At 33.9% G+C, this 12,650-nt stretch overlaps 2 protein-coding genes across 2 annotated transcripts; one reads left to right on the top strand and one right to left on the bottom strand.

Annotated features, from left to right (window-relative positions):
- LOC18602180 (putative zinc transporter At3g08650) lies at positions 1,476–6,349 on the top strand. Its single transcript, XM_018119424.1, has 6 exons — positions 1,476–1,800; positions 2,388–2,996; positions 3,517–3,801; positions 4,249–4,377; positions 4,652–4,749; positions 5,191–6,349. The coding sequence occupies exons 2-6, from the start codon at positions 2,523–2,525 to the stop codon at positions 6,002–6,004; spliced, it is 1,800 nt and encodes a 599-aa protein (XP_017974913.1). The 5' UTR covers positions 1,476–1,800; positions 2,388–2,522; the 3' UTR covers positions 6,005–6,349.
- LOC18602179 (protein RETICULATA-RELATED 3, chloroplastic) lies at positions 6,753–8,413 on the bottom strand. The gene is made up of 2 exons (XM_007033400.2): positions 8,252–8,413; positions 6,753–8,059 (listed from the first exon to the last, which is right to left on the bottom strand). The coding sequence occupies exon 2, from the start codon at positions 7,979–7,981 to the stop codon at positions 6,908–6,910; it is 1,074 nt and encodes a 357-aa protein (XP_007033462.1). The 5' UTR covers positions 7,982–8,059; positions 8,252–8,413; the 3' UTR covers positions 6,753–6,907.

The raw sequence follows: 12,650 nt of genomic DNA, 5'->3' as shown, positions 1-12,650 counted from the left end.
TTTTTATAATATATAATAAAAACTTAAACTTTTTATTATAAAATATGATCATCTATATTTATTTTGTTTTTTAAATATTTATAATTTATAATTTATTTAAAATATTAATAATTGATAATTTAAATATTAATATTTTCAAAAAATTAATATTTTATTTTATAATTTAATCATTAATTTTAAAATATTAATATTTTATTTACAATTTTTAATATTATTATAATTAATATTTTTAATTAATTTTTATAATATATAATAAAAAATTTAAACTTTTTATTTTAAATTCTTTTTTTTTCTATTTTTTTTTATTAAAAAACATTTTTGTCTTATTAACTGTAAAAGTTATTCTCCCACCCATTGAATTCTAAATATCGTTGAGGGTTGGGATTAGTTAATTTTTTATTTTGAGTGATTTGGGGAATAAAGATTACAAGGAAATGTTCCTTGGATAATTTGACAATCATACAAAGGAATAAATATTCACTGGGAATAGAAAAAGAATGACTCAGTCACTTCCCAACCAAACATGCTGTAGCTATATTTCATGATACCCCTTTTTGTTAGAGTAAGCCTAGTGCGTATTTAATCACTAGTTTTGTTTGTATTTAATTTATAAATTATGAAGAAATTTGAAATATTGGTGCATATTTATTTAGGTATATTTTTAAAAAATAATTAATAATTTAAATTTACTTTTCTTGACTTTATCATGCGTGCGTTTACACGTCCTACCCATCTTGTCTTGGTAGTAGGTTTTTTGTACTTCTTGACTTTCGTTAGCCGGGCCTTACACGTCCGAACATCTCGTCTCTGGTCACAACGTGAGTGTCCATTTTAATTAATTATTTTATTTTAATTGGACAAATTTTTATGTTATTTTTTTAAATAACAAAATGTTTTATACGGTATTTATAGAGATTAATATTGTAATTGGTTTTACATTTTATTTTTGTTTCTTTTTGAAGTTATAAGTAATGTAGAAATTATCATTATAAAAATATTATACTTCATATAAAAAATTAATGAATTAAATTAAATAATTAAATCAATATATAATTATACTAATTAATATAAAATTTAATTAAATTCGTATATGACAGGATTTGAATCCTAAATCGCTTACACAATTGATTATTATTTTTTACCTTTTATTTTTAAGGATAAAATGATTAGAATTTAATTAAAACACAAGACAAGATTCTTATTGCTTATTGCTTTTCACCTTTTATTTTTACCGATTAAATTATCAGAAATTAATGAAAACTCAAGAAAAAAATTAATTATAACAATTAGTAATTTTTAAAAAAAATTGATTCAAACGGGTCAAATGCTTTGGAAGCTGGTTTTTTCCAACATTAGTTTCCGGTTTCCCACCCTCTCAAGTCAAGAGGTTCTATGACGTCATTATCCATTTATTTTTTATTTTTATGGTGACTGATAAATAAAATAAAATAATTTAAAAAAAAGAAAAAGAAAAAGCTTATTCGCTCAAGTTGGTGGTTTTGGGTATCAGCGGCGGAAAACAGCGTTCTGAGAGTCTGACATAACATTTTCTGTGTTTCCTGTTGGAAAAAGAAATTACGCACTACTTGTATTTGTTTTTATTTTGTTCAATTATTCGATCATTTCTTTTTTGACTATTTTAGCACAAATGAAACAAGTTAAAAATTGATTTATGTGATCACAGTAGGGTTTATTCTTTGGGAACCTAATTGTCTCTTCTTCCTGTAAGAAATTTAAATAAAAAAAAAAAAGAAATCGTTGAAGCTCGATTGTTTGTTTGGAAGCGCTTTTGTCCTGCAGGTACGTTTCGTTTCTTGGGGGGTTTTTTTTTTATCTGATTTCGGTTTTCTCTTTTCGTTTTAATTCTTCTATCAAATTATTAATTTTGAAATCTGTCATTGATCGCAAAATTCAGGGCTTTCTTTGTCCACCATTCAATTTGTTTCACTCCCTTTCGTTTTAGGTTTACAGGACTGTCCGAGAGAAAGAGAGAGGAAAAAAAAGAAGTTTTTTGTTTGAATTGGGGAAGTGGGGATTCTTAAGGATACATCTTGGTTCATGTTAGGGTCTTGATTACTCATCTTATCAATTAGGGTTTTGGATTTTTGACGGGATTTTCTTATCTTGGGAAGTTTCTGCTAAGTTGAAATGATGATCAGGTTGATTGTTTCAGATGACAATGTCCTGTTTCTTTAAGATCATCTAATTTTCATTTTAGTCTCAAATGTATTGGACTGTAGCTCCGGAGGATTTTTGTTACAGTTGTTTTTCGTAGTTTATCTCCGATTATTCTTGTTGTCAAACCTCAATGGCCCTTCCAGGTCATGTTTGAGTCATTTCGTTGACAAAACTTGGCTTTTCACGAAAATTCTGCTTTTTAATCGCAGCTTATGTTGCTCAGGCGCGTTTCCAAACATACCGCAGGATCGGCTTCCTACTTCTGATTTCTGACTTTTCTGGATTCCGAGCAGGGGAATTCCATTTGATTAATAACTTTCATTATTGGTGATAGATTTGTGGGGATGATAAAGACAATGCAGTTTAGATTCAAGCATCTGCTTCTCTTTTTGTTCTTCCTCGTGGTCTTCCTTGAATGCATTACAGCAGATGGTCAAAATGAAATTTCACAAAGAATAAAAGCTCCCCACAAAAATGTAGGGAACAATGTTATCGATGGCACAGGTACAGAGAAGGTCAGAAATTTTGAAGAGAACGACAATGCAATGGGTGGCTGGAAGGGTAGTTACAACAGAGTTTCTGTGTCCACAGTTGCACTTTTTACATTAGCAATGGCTGCAGCAACTGGTTTAGGTGCAGTTCCTTTTTTCTTTGTGGAGCTCGATCCTCAGTGGGCTGGGATATGCAATGGAATGGCTGCTGGGGTCATGTTGGCTGCAAGTTTTGATCTCATACAGGAAGGGCAGGAACATGGTGCTGGAAGTTGGGTTGTGATTGGGATCTTAGCAGGTGGCATTTTTATTTTGCTTTGTAAGAAGGTGATCACTGTCTCTAATTTCAGTTATTAAGTTTGATCTAATGCCATTGTAGGACCGTTATCTGCTTCTCTGCTTTCTTCCGCCATCCTCTATTTTCATCTCCTCTTTATTTTTTTTACCAAATAGGCATGCTAATTTATTTTCCTTTTCAACCAAATAGCCATGCTAATTTATATTCCTTAAATGGACTAATATGACGTCTGAATAAACCGGAATTGTGATATACCTAGGTTCTCATAAAGGGCCACTATTCTTGCCCCACCTTCAATGCCTATAGACATACTTCAAACATGTTATGATGTCAAGGTTCTATTCCAGACCTTGCAAATAAAAAAGGTTTTCCACTTTTTCTCACTTATCACGGAAGAGGATCAGTAGTGCTTCTGCAGAGACTCTAAGGCTGCTGATTTTGCATGTCATATACAATGCTCTTTCTTTAACTTGTATTCTTGTGGTGTGTCTTTGTATTTGTAGGTAATGTTAACATCTTATAATGTTTACCATCATTTCTGGGTTTCAGTTTCTTGAACAATACGGGGAAGTAAGTATGCTGGACATAAAAGGAGCAGAAGCAACTAAAGTTGTTCTTGTCATTGGGATTATGACCCTCCATTCATTTGGGGAGGGCTCTGGTGTTGGAGTTTCCTTTGCTGGCTCAAAAGGTTTTACTCAAGGCCTTTTGGTTACTTTGGCCATAGCTGTACACAACATACCAGAGGGATTGGCCGTAAGCATGGTGCTTGCATCAAGGGGTGTTTCTCCACAGAACGCAATGCTATGGAGTGTAATTACATCCTTACCACAGGTATCTAATCATTTAATACTGTTTGTCAGGCTTTGAATGTATCTGTCCATGTCAAAGGAAAGCAGTTCTAACTTAGAAATTTCAAGATCTGGTTTAGAAAGAAAAGTAAAAGAAGCAATGGTGGAGTAGGAAGGTTGTTTAAAATAAAGACCATGGTAAGTATTTTAAATGGAGGATCCATTGTCAACAGATGATGAGTGAAGAACCAATTCTTTTTCTGGGTGATTGAAACCTTTCGTACAAACTGTCAAGTGCATGCTTGATTGATCTTACAATAGCAAATGATGGTGTCATCTGTTGAAATTAGCAAAAGAAAGAATAAAAATCAAAATATTAAGGTTCAGATTTATGAGAGGGTAAATCAATTAAAGTTTTGTTCGTATTTGAGTGCAATTTCTATTTCCTCAAATAGTTGTTTATTCCCTTATCTTTAAATTTTTTTTGCAGCCCATTGTAGCAGTTCCTTCTTTCATATGTGCCGATGCATTTAATAAATTCCTTCCCTTTTGTACTGGTTTTGCTGCTGGATGTATGATCTGGATGGTCGTTGCTGAGGTTCTTCCTGATGCATTTAAGGTGACTTCACTTATTGCACTTAAAATATATGTTTGGATCTTCAAGGATGAGGATTTGCTTCTGCAATAATCTTTCAAGACCTTTTGTTCTATTTTGCTTTGTATCCTGTCAAGGACACTGTAAAGAACTTCCCAAGCTATGCTAATGAATAACTACAACTGCCATCCTCTTCAGTTTCTCTCTTGTGCAAAGCTTAAAAGGCTAAAACCACTTTATTTAAATAGCAAATTGTAAATACGAAGAGACTAATCTTGTTTGACCATTCTCTTAATAGGAAGCTTCTCCGACTCCAGTAGCATCAGCAGCTACAATTTCAGTAGCATTTATGGAAGCTCTAAGCGCTTTGTTCCAGAACTTCAGTCATGACTACAAGTGAGTTGTTTGAACAATAGTTTGTTGAGAAGAGTGTGTGGCCTGATATAACATCATTGCATGAGTAAATGCAACTACTTTGGGTTTCCTTGCTATTCTCTATCCTGCATCTTGCTGGAGTTATAATCTTTTGAATATTACAGAAGATTTCAAAACTTTTATAACAATATTATGCTTTTTTGTGCTTTTAGAGCCTATTTTCCATTTTTGTAGAATTCTCTGATGTCTTGGTCGTGGTTGTTTTAGTGTGATATGACCATTTAAGTTGATTCTTACGGATGCCTGATCATGTAGCTTGTTTTAGGCTTGATGTGTGGGCTTGTTGCCCCTGATGCAATCTTGGCCATCTTTTTTTTTAAATGCCAACCTTACTATTTACGAATTTATTGTGATTTCATTGTCTCTTCTCATTAACTAATTATATTTTTATCAAATTTTCAGTTCTGAGGATGCTTCTGGCTTCTTTGTTTCATTGCTTTTTGGTCTTGGACCTTTACTGGGTGGCCTTGTTCTTGTTGCATTTGCTCTTGCTTTCCGCCTTCAGCATGCCCTTCTCATGGGTGCTGCATCTGGCATTGCCTTCATCCTTGGTGCCTGGCGACCACTGCAACTACTTCTGTCTTTTAAGATGGGATTCTTCCCGCTTATGTCACTACTTATTGTAGGCGCTGCATTTGTCCATGTTTCAAGCTCTAGTATTTTGAAGATTGTGTGTAACAAAAGAGCTTCTTCAAGTAATTTACCGTCAGTAACAGGATCTCCTGTGAGTGTTCTCACACTTAAGTCGTTTTTAGCATGTGGAGCAGTGGCTTTCCATGCTCTGGCTGAGGGGCTTGCGCTAGGAGTGGCTGCACCAAAAGCTTATGGACTTGGTCGACACATGGTCCTTCCTGTCTCCCTCCATGGGCTTCCTCGTGGTGCGGCAGTGGCCAGCTGCATCTTTGGAGCTACTGACAGTTGGCATGGCTCTCTTGCAGCAGCTGCTCTTATTGGCTTTGTAGGCCCGATATCTGCAATCGCAGCAATATTGGCAGGAATTGACTACAGCGGTCTTGACCATGTGATGGTTTTGGCATGTGGAGGATTGCTCCCATGCTTTGTTAGAATAGTTCAAAGAGCAATGAGGTTGGATATGCGGAAAAGCAGTTGTGGGCTTGCAGTAGGAGTTGGTTTTGCTACTCTGTGTTTAACGTGCACCAAGTTAGTGTGCTTGCACACACCTTACTGCAATTCTGCTCCAGAGGCTGTAAGATAAGATGATCGTGCTCAAGCACCATAGTGCTTTTAACAATACTCAAGTACGACATATTGCTGAAGTGTTTACTTGTTGGTTTGTGGAACAGAATCTCGAGAAGAAAAGATATAAACGAAGGCCTCAGTGGGATTTACAGTTCAACATGAGAAGATGGGGGTTTCTATTGTACACTACTACACATTATTAACGGATAAGGCGGGGAGTGGGAATGCTTGTTGGGCGTCCCTTGGATTTTAAATCACATGAGACCTTAGTTCTGATTAAGAATGTTTACATTGAGACAGAGTTCATGTCAGATTGCTCAAAGATTCTCGCAGTGGTGAATAGAAAAGTTTCCTTTGAACAGTTTTCTTCTTTCATTTTTTTTTTTTTTAAAGTGATATAATAGATAAACCTTCTAACTAATCTTTATGAAACCATTCATGGAAGGAGGAAAAAAGACAGTTGAATGATCAAGACGTGATTTTTCAGGGCCACCCCTCGATCCAGACAACCCCACGACCGTCCACGGGCAATGCTAGGGCTGTTTGTAATAACAGAGCTAAAAAGCCACTGACTGCTGCTAAGCACCATGGATCATTTTTTGCAACAGGTCAATATGGTTAAAAGAAGAGGCTGTTAAAAACAAGGAGATGGTAACGTCTACCTCGTTGAGGTAAAGCAGCTTTATAACTTTGAAAATGACGAGAAATAGCAACTGAAAGACAATCTAGGGGCTATATCTAAACCTACCCATGATGAACTATTATGGCATCAAACCCGGATACTTTGGATCTTATTACAAGTATTAATTATGATCTCATGCCACATCCAAGTTCTAGACAAAGGCGGAGAAAACGCCTAAATCTTAAAACTGCCCAGAGTTTTTTTTTTTTTTTTTTTTTCAAAAAAAAGAGTTTGAAATCACTTGAAAGTTGACTGATTGGTGTCCAAGTTGTCACCTTCGACCACCAACTTCTCCTTCTCGGCAACAGATCCAACCTCAACCATCGCTGGCTTCGCTTCAACACTTTGTGCTCCTGTCATCCTTGCCAAAATTACGAATGACATTCCTCCAAGTATGTTATTTAAGCATCTCAGAACCACCACTGATGACTTAAATACCAAGGGGGGGACTCCCTTGGCCAACAGAAACTCTATCCCATTCAAGGTTTGGTACCTCAAATTGCTGCTAACACCCATGTGAATAGCCCAGGTGAGAGCATTCAACAAGGTAGGAGGAGCCTTGTTGGGTGTTTCGAAACTGGGATCCATTTTCTTCCTCATGTTGATCAACCCATTAGAGATTGCGGTTCCAACGAGGCCTGCAGCGAATCCAACAGCGGCAAACACAGTCCCTTTGAAGACAAAAGTCCCTAAACGGTTCATGAAGGTATAAGCGCCCAGTTCGAACATATGACTTTGTGGGCAATTTGCAAAGATGGCAGGGAGACTTGAAGAAGCAGCGGAGGCTGTGGGTGCCAAGAGATACATGAGAGTGAAATTCAAAATGGAACCCACAACGAGAGTTGAGAAAACGAAATCAAGCTCGTTAAGACCAAAGTTAGGACGAGATGCCATGTCCCCAAGAACACAAGCACTGACTCCCACCAACTCTTCCATTATAACCTTGAATGGAAACTGGGGATCTGCTGCAACCCTATCTCTCCAGCCGCTTAGGAAAAGACCCAGAATGCCAACCCCCTGCCATGAATTGTCGCTGGAGTTGGAGTTGGAATTCGAATTAGAATTGTCATCTCCTCTACCTCCTCCGCCACCACCTCCGCTCTTACCGATCCCACCATCTGCATCGCCTCCTCCTCCAGCGCATGGAATTTGAAGTTTGGGATTGGAAATCTTGGTGTTCAGAAAGCGGATTGATTGGTTTTGAGGGACTGAAACAAAATCTACTGATTGTGATTTGAAACGGCGGCTCTCACTCATGTTAGGGAATTGCCTCGTTAACATCGAGAAACGATACCGAGCCAGGGACGCCATCCGATCGATCGATCCACTTACTTAGATTCGATTAAATTTGATTCCTCAAACTCAACTCCACAAAGCCTTAATCTAAACCTGCATAGATTCTTTCCTTTTAGAAAACATTTTATTTATCAACATATCTATAATGCAAAAAAAAAAAAGAAAAAGAGATCCACAAACCAAAGGCTTTGTGAGTAAGACCTGATATTATTCAGGCAACGTTCTTCATTTTTAATGTTAAAAAAAACAAAAGAGCGACATAAAGAGAGAGAATGAGAAATGTACCTAAAAGAGAAAGAATTATTATGATATTTGCAGGGGGAGGTATGCACGATGGCTGGGAAAAGTTTGGTGAAGACGAAAGAGTAGGAGTCAATTTATAGAGAGCGCAGAGAGAAGGGGGTTGACGTTAATCAAACCTAAAACCCTAAAACAAAAAAATTTCAAGGCCCGTCCTTTTTCCGTCCAGTCCAAACCTTTTGGCAAATGCCCAAAAAGGATATCGTTTTAATTTATTCCCTTCTATGGCGACGGCCCACCAAAGCAACCTTTTAATATAACATTATCAGTCCCTCCATCCCCTTTTCCCACCACGCTTCTCACTTCTTTTTAGGGGTGCGTAAATACAAATCGAATAGAAGAATTGAATTAAAATAAATTAAATTTTTATTAGTTCAGTTAGTTTGATTTTTTGAGTAATTTAATTAAGATAATTTAGTTATTAGAGTTAATTCGATTCAGTTTTGGTTAAGAATTATTCTAACTGAATTAATCGAATTTGAATAAGAGTATAATGAGATTTTCGTATGAAAAATAAAGTATAAATTATTTATTATTATTTTTATCCATATTTTTTTAAGTATTTGTTATTGTTTGTATGAGTATCCATCTTATTTGTTATAATTATTTATCATCATTTTTAATATTTTTTGTAATACTGATTTATAAAAAAAATGTAATATAAATAAATATATACAAACAAGAAAAAGAAATTTCTTAAGTTCGATTTTCGAAAAGCAAACCGAACTATCCGAATTAATTCGATTTCGGTTAGTTCAGTTATTTGTGGAATTCAATTCGATTTCGATTATTTTTAAACAAGAATTCGATTAGTTTAGTTATTAGATATCTAAAACTAAACTTCCCGAAATAACCGTTTGTTTTTGCCTACTTTTTTCAGTTAAAATTACTTGATTGGATACACTCAACCTCCCGTTCAATTCTAACCTTAGCTTAGTTGGTGGAGCGGAGGACTGTAGTCAGAATAACTTGTTAGATATGCTTAGGTTGCCGGTTTGAATCTAGTAGGTCGAATTTTCTTTATGCTTTGTGCTTTTTATTTTCTCTCCCCACCTCCAACTCTTTCAATTAAATATAATCTGATCTAATGTGTTTAATACTTAATGGAATTTATAATTCAACTTAATTAAAATTTAATTTAACAGCAATTAAAATTGATTTTAAAATTAATTAAAATCTTTTCATATTACATATAATTAATTAAATTTCATAATTTTGCAATTAAAATGAAAAGGTCTTGGTTTTGGGCAAAAGAAAAAGGAAAAAAGGATAAAGAAAGTAAAAAAAAATAACAAAATCTGAAATAAAAAAAATAACAAATGGATATACTTTTTTTAGTTTAAAATTAACTTTGTAATTAACATCGTTACTCTTTCAAAGGGTGAAAAAGGTATTGTTCAAACAAATGAAAAACAAGTGTAATTTCCATCAAATTTCAAGAGATTTTGATATTTTTACCAATAATATATTTGATAACTTCCTTTAGAAGTGGCAATTCAGCTGTTTAAGTCTGATTTATTCAAGTTCAAGTTATTAATAAAAGACAAAATGTTCAAAAAAGCCTTTGAATTATTTAAAAAAATTTAAATAAATTTTTATTTTTATTACATTTAATCAAATCTTTATATTTTTTATTTTAGGTCAAATAAACTTTTATAATTAATAGTTAATTAATTATCATTAATCAAAAAGTCCATTATCATTTATATACATGTAGTATTGACGTCGCGTTAATCGGAAGGTAAAAAATGTGATATGATTGTAGCATCATACCATATCAACGTGCTATATTATCATCCATTAGAATGTGTCAATATATTACATTAATGTCACGCCAATGTCTATTGGTGTTATTTCAAAATCAAAGGTTATGTCACATAATGAAAAGCTATTTTAACTCAAAGATTATGTCACATAAAGTGACATAGTATGACTATTGAATTGTAGGTAGGTTTTCACGTGAATGGTTATGTCTCTTAGTAAAATGACATCCAAAAGTTATGAGAAAAATTGAAAAACACCATAACTCAAAAGTTTAAATATAAAAAGTTATTGTTTCAAATTATAACTCAAAGATTATGTTTTATGAAATGAATAGTTATCTTTTTATAAGATGATTATTGAAACAATACCTTTATTCAAAAGTTATGTCTGGCAAAATGTAAAGATATCTTTTAGACAAAATGGTACCTTAATGAAAGGATTGTATCCTTGAAGAAGAGACACTTGCAAGCCTATGTAAAGGGTTTGTTGCCAACCATTTTGACACATCAAATCAAAAACAAAACAAGAGCAGAAAAATCAAGAGTAAGAAAAGTGTTGCGTTCTATTAACATAAACACTTAAGTTTCCATCAACTACAAAAGCGTCCAAATTCCTTATAATTTACTTACTGCAGAAAGTAGGCTCTAAGACTAAACAACTTTGCAAATCCTCATGTGTATTTAGCGGTCTACTTTCGTAAAGTGCAAAATGAAGTTAGACATTGGCTTCATTGTATCCCTAAGGCTATGCATTTTTCCCATTTGCATACCGAGTGGTGGAGGTGAAATAAGTTTTAAAGTTAACGTCTATTGAAAAGCTCGCATTGAAGTCAATTTTGCTAGTTCTTAAATTCCATCTAAACCCCATTTGCACCAATAGTTTTAAGACTTATTTTTCGTGGTGTTGGAATTCAATGGCTTTCTTAAAAGTGATACACTAACATTATCAAGTTCATTGGCTTTGAAGGAGGAAACTTTATTCATTGGCAAAAGTTGGACCAATTTGATGGTGACAAAGAATGTGACAAAATGGTTCTTTATCAGATTACAAGATAAGTTTTCTTTCCTTATTTGATATGCATGATATTGTATTTGATATGCATGAAAAATGTATATTGGTTGAAAAAAAAATTTTGTTATATTCATATATGATCTTGATATGAATAAGGTTATTATTGTGTCTTCTATAATTGACATACTTCTCCCATTATGAAGAGACACTAAGAAAACTCTAAAGTGTAAAAAATAAAAGATATCTCTCGAAGACCTTAATAATCATTTTCAAATAACAGAAGAATATTGGAACCAAGATGAAGTCACAAACAAAATGAGAAAGATAAATATCCTAAAGTAGGTCATGTGATGGAAGACACAAGGCATGGGTATGTGGCATTCCTATTATACATTAAGGTGTAATGATACCAATATACAAATACCATACAGGTCCATGTGATAAGTGGACATGTGGCATTCCTATTATACATTAAGGTATAATAATGCCAATATGTAAATACCATCAAGGTTCACGTGATAAGTGTGCGGCATGTGGCATTCCTATTATACATGAAGGTATAATGGCGCCAATATGTAAATTTAACATCTTGATATATGGTGCATTCCCATTTTACCATCAAAGGCAATAATAGTGTAATTTAGATATTCAACATCATTGATATGGCATTCCTATTGTGCAATAAAGGTACAATGATGCTTGTGTGAACATATACATTGATGTGTTAATTTGACATTCCGATTATACATTAAGGTACAATGATGTCAATTGAAAAAAAAAAAAGAATGTGTGTAAGCTTGTAAAGCCCTTGTATGTATTAGAACAAACACTTAAACAATGGCATCAAAGTTTGATAAGGTTGTGCTAGCTAATGGCTACAAGATCTATCAATCTGATAAATGTGTCAATAGTAAGTTCCAGGTATCATCATTTGTGTACATGTGGATGACATGTTAATCTTTGGAACCAATAGAAGACAAAAAAAGGTTATTGTAAAAGAATTTTGACATGAAAAATATGGGTGTGGCGGATGTTAGTCTTGGTATAAGAATAATGATAAAGACAATAATAGCCTAACATTGTCTCAATCTCATTACTTTGAAAAGATTGTGATGAAGTATGGTAAGTTAGATTGTATGCCAATGACTATGCCTTATGGTTCTAATCTAAAGCCAATACCTAACAAAGTCAAGCAATAGCACAAAATGAATATGCAAAGGTGATTGAATACCTAATGTATGCCATGGTTTGTACAAAGCCGAATATTACTTTTGCGGTTGGGATGCTAAGTTGATTTACAAATAATCTCAGCAAAGAACATCGATATGCTATTTATAGAGCTCTAAGATACTTAAAGAGTATAAAGAACTATGACATTTGTTATTAAGATTTTCTTTCAGTTTTAGAAGGGCATACAGGTGCTAGTTGGAACTCAAATAGAATGAATTATATTTCTATGACTAGTTGGATTTTTACAATTGATGGGGGTGTTGTTTCTTAGGGTTTAAGAAACAATCTTGTCAAGTAGACTCCATTATGGTAGCTGAATTTATAACTTTAACATCTGCCACCCAAGAAGCGGAATGGTTGAGAGATTTACTTTATGAAA

The sequence above is a fragment of the Theobroma cacao genome, chromosome 4 (assembly GCF_000208745.1).
Source record: "Theobroma cacao cultivar B97-61/B2 chromosome 4, Criollo_cocoa_genome_V2, whole genome shotgun sequence".
NCBI classification, from domain to species: domain Eukaryota; kingdom Viridiplantae; phylum Streptophyta; class Magnoliopsida; order Malvales; family Malvaceae; genus Theobroma; species Theobroma cacao.
The sequence above is the reverse complement of the archived record's forward strand: the minus strand, read 5'-3'. Positions and strand labels throughout refer to the sequence as shown.

Excerpts from the sequence above, each read along its gene's own strand:
- LOC18602179 (XM_007033400.2), bottom strand. The coding sequence starts at position 7,981 with ATGGCGTCCCTGGCTCGGTATCGTTTCTCGATGTTAACGAGGCAATTC.
- LOC18602180 (XM_018119424.1), top strand. The coding sequence starts at position 2,523 with ATGATAAAGACAATGCAGTTTAGATTCAAGCATCTGCTTCTCTTTTTG. Across the intron at positions 3,802-4,248 it reads TAATTACATCCTTACCACAG|CCCATTGTAGCAGTTCCTTC; the intron begins GTATCTAATCAT and ends TTTTTTTTGCAG. Across the intron at positions 4,378-4,651 it reads TTCTTCCTGATGCATTTAAG|GAAGCTTCTCCGACTCCAGT; the intron begins GTGACTTCACTT and ends TTCTCTTAATAG.